At 45.6% G+C, this 931-nt stretch overlaps 1 protein-coding gene across 1 annotated transcript in view; it reads left to right on the forward strand.

Annotated features, from left to right (window-relative positions):
- The first annotated feature begins 387 nt into the window (after positions 1-387).
- nags (N-acetylglutamate synthase) overlaps positions 388-931 on the forward strand; it is a 3,996-nt gene continuing 3,452 nt past the window's right edge. Inside the window, exon 1 of the mRNA XM_017040253.2 lies at positions 388-922. Within this exon, the coding sequence (XP_016895742.1) occupies positions 782-922 (141 nt within the window). The 5' untranslated portion in view covers positions 388-781. The remainder of the gene's footprint in view (positions 923-931) is intronic.

A 931-nucleotide genomic window follows, 5' to 3' on the forward strand; every position in this document is an offset into this window, starting at 1 on the left:
ATTAACTTTGGTAACAAACCGGAGTTCAGTTTACGTGAAGAGAAACATGTTGTAATTAAATAAATGAACTCCGTTAGTAGTTTTGAGTTTGTATTGTTTCTGTTTTTGGATACTTTTAAACAAAATGTTGTGTTTTGTTGTTTTTTTCGCTCAATACTTTCGTAAATTTGACTCGAATGTGTCATTTTCAAATAAAAATGCACATACACATTTTTACAACGTCACAACGTCACCAGTTACAGATTGGGGTCAGGGTAATTAGTTTCCGCCAAGATGGTTCCGGGATAATATGTTCCTCCTATAAAAAACACCACGGGCCAGAACGGAAATAATGTTTTAGTTGTTTAATTATATTCTATAACACAATAAACGCAGTGAAACAGTGAAACAATAAAATAAAAATAAAAAACTCTACCTGGGATAACATTTATTATTGACTATTTTCTTCTTCTTCTTCTACGATTACTCAAACTGTTGAGAACTCGAGCCGATGATGAAACGTGTGACTGTTTCATCATCGGTGTCCGGCTGATGAAAACAAAGGACAGAACTGCAGACTCAGCAGCAGCAGCAGCAGCAGCAGCAGCAGCAGCAGCTGCAGGGAGCGCTGTGGATGAGGTGAAACCCTGTCCGGCTCCACTCTCTCTCTCTCTCTCGGCCCAGAGGAATGTGCGGGTGGAGACTCCAGCTCCAGCTCCAGCCCGGATAGCAACAGGCAGCCAGCTGTCAGAGAAGGAGGCTCACTCGGTCCAGCAGCAGGAGCCACCGGAGCAGCAGGAACATGGCCAAAGTACACGGCAGCTCCTCCGGCTGTCGGGCCATGGTTATGGCAGGAAAGTACCTGTCCAGTCCGGCTGCCCCGGTCCAAAACCAACGGCCGGTTCTCCGGCAGCGGAGAGTTTTCTGTCCACACCACCGCCCGGTGAACACT

The sequence above is a fragment of the Cynoglossus semilaevis genome, chromosome 17 (genome assembly GCF_000523025.1).
Source record: "Cynoglossus semilaevis isolate Cse_v1.0 chromosome 17, Cse_v1.0, whole genome shotgun sequence".
NCBI classification, from domain to species: domain Eukaryota; kingdom Metazoa; phylum Chordata; class Actinopteri; order Pleuronectiformes; family Cynoglossidae; genus Cynoglossus; species Cynoglossus semilaevis.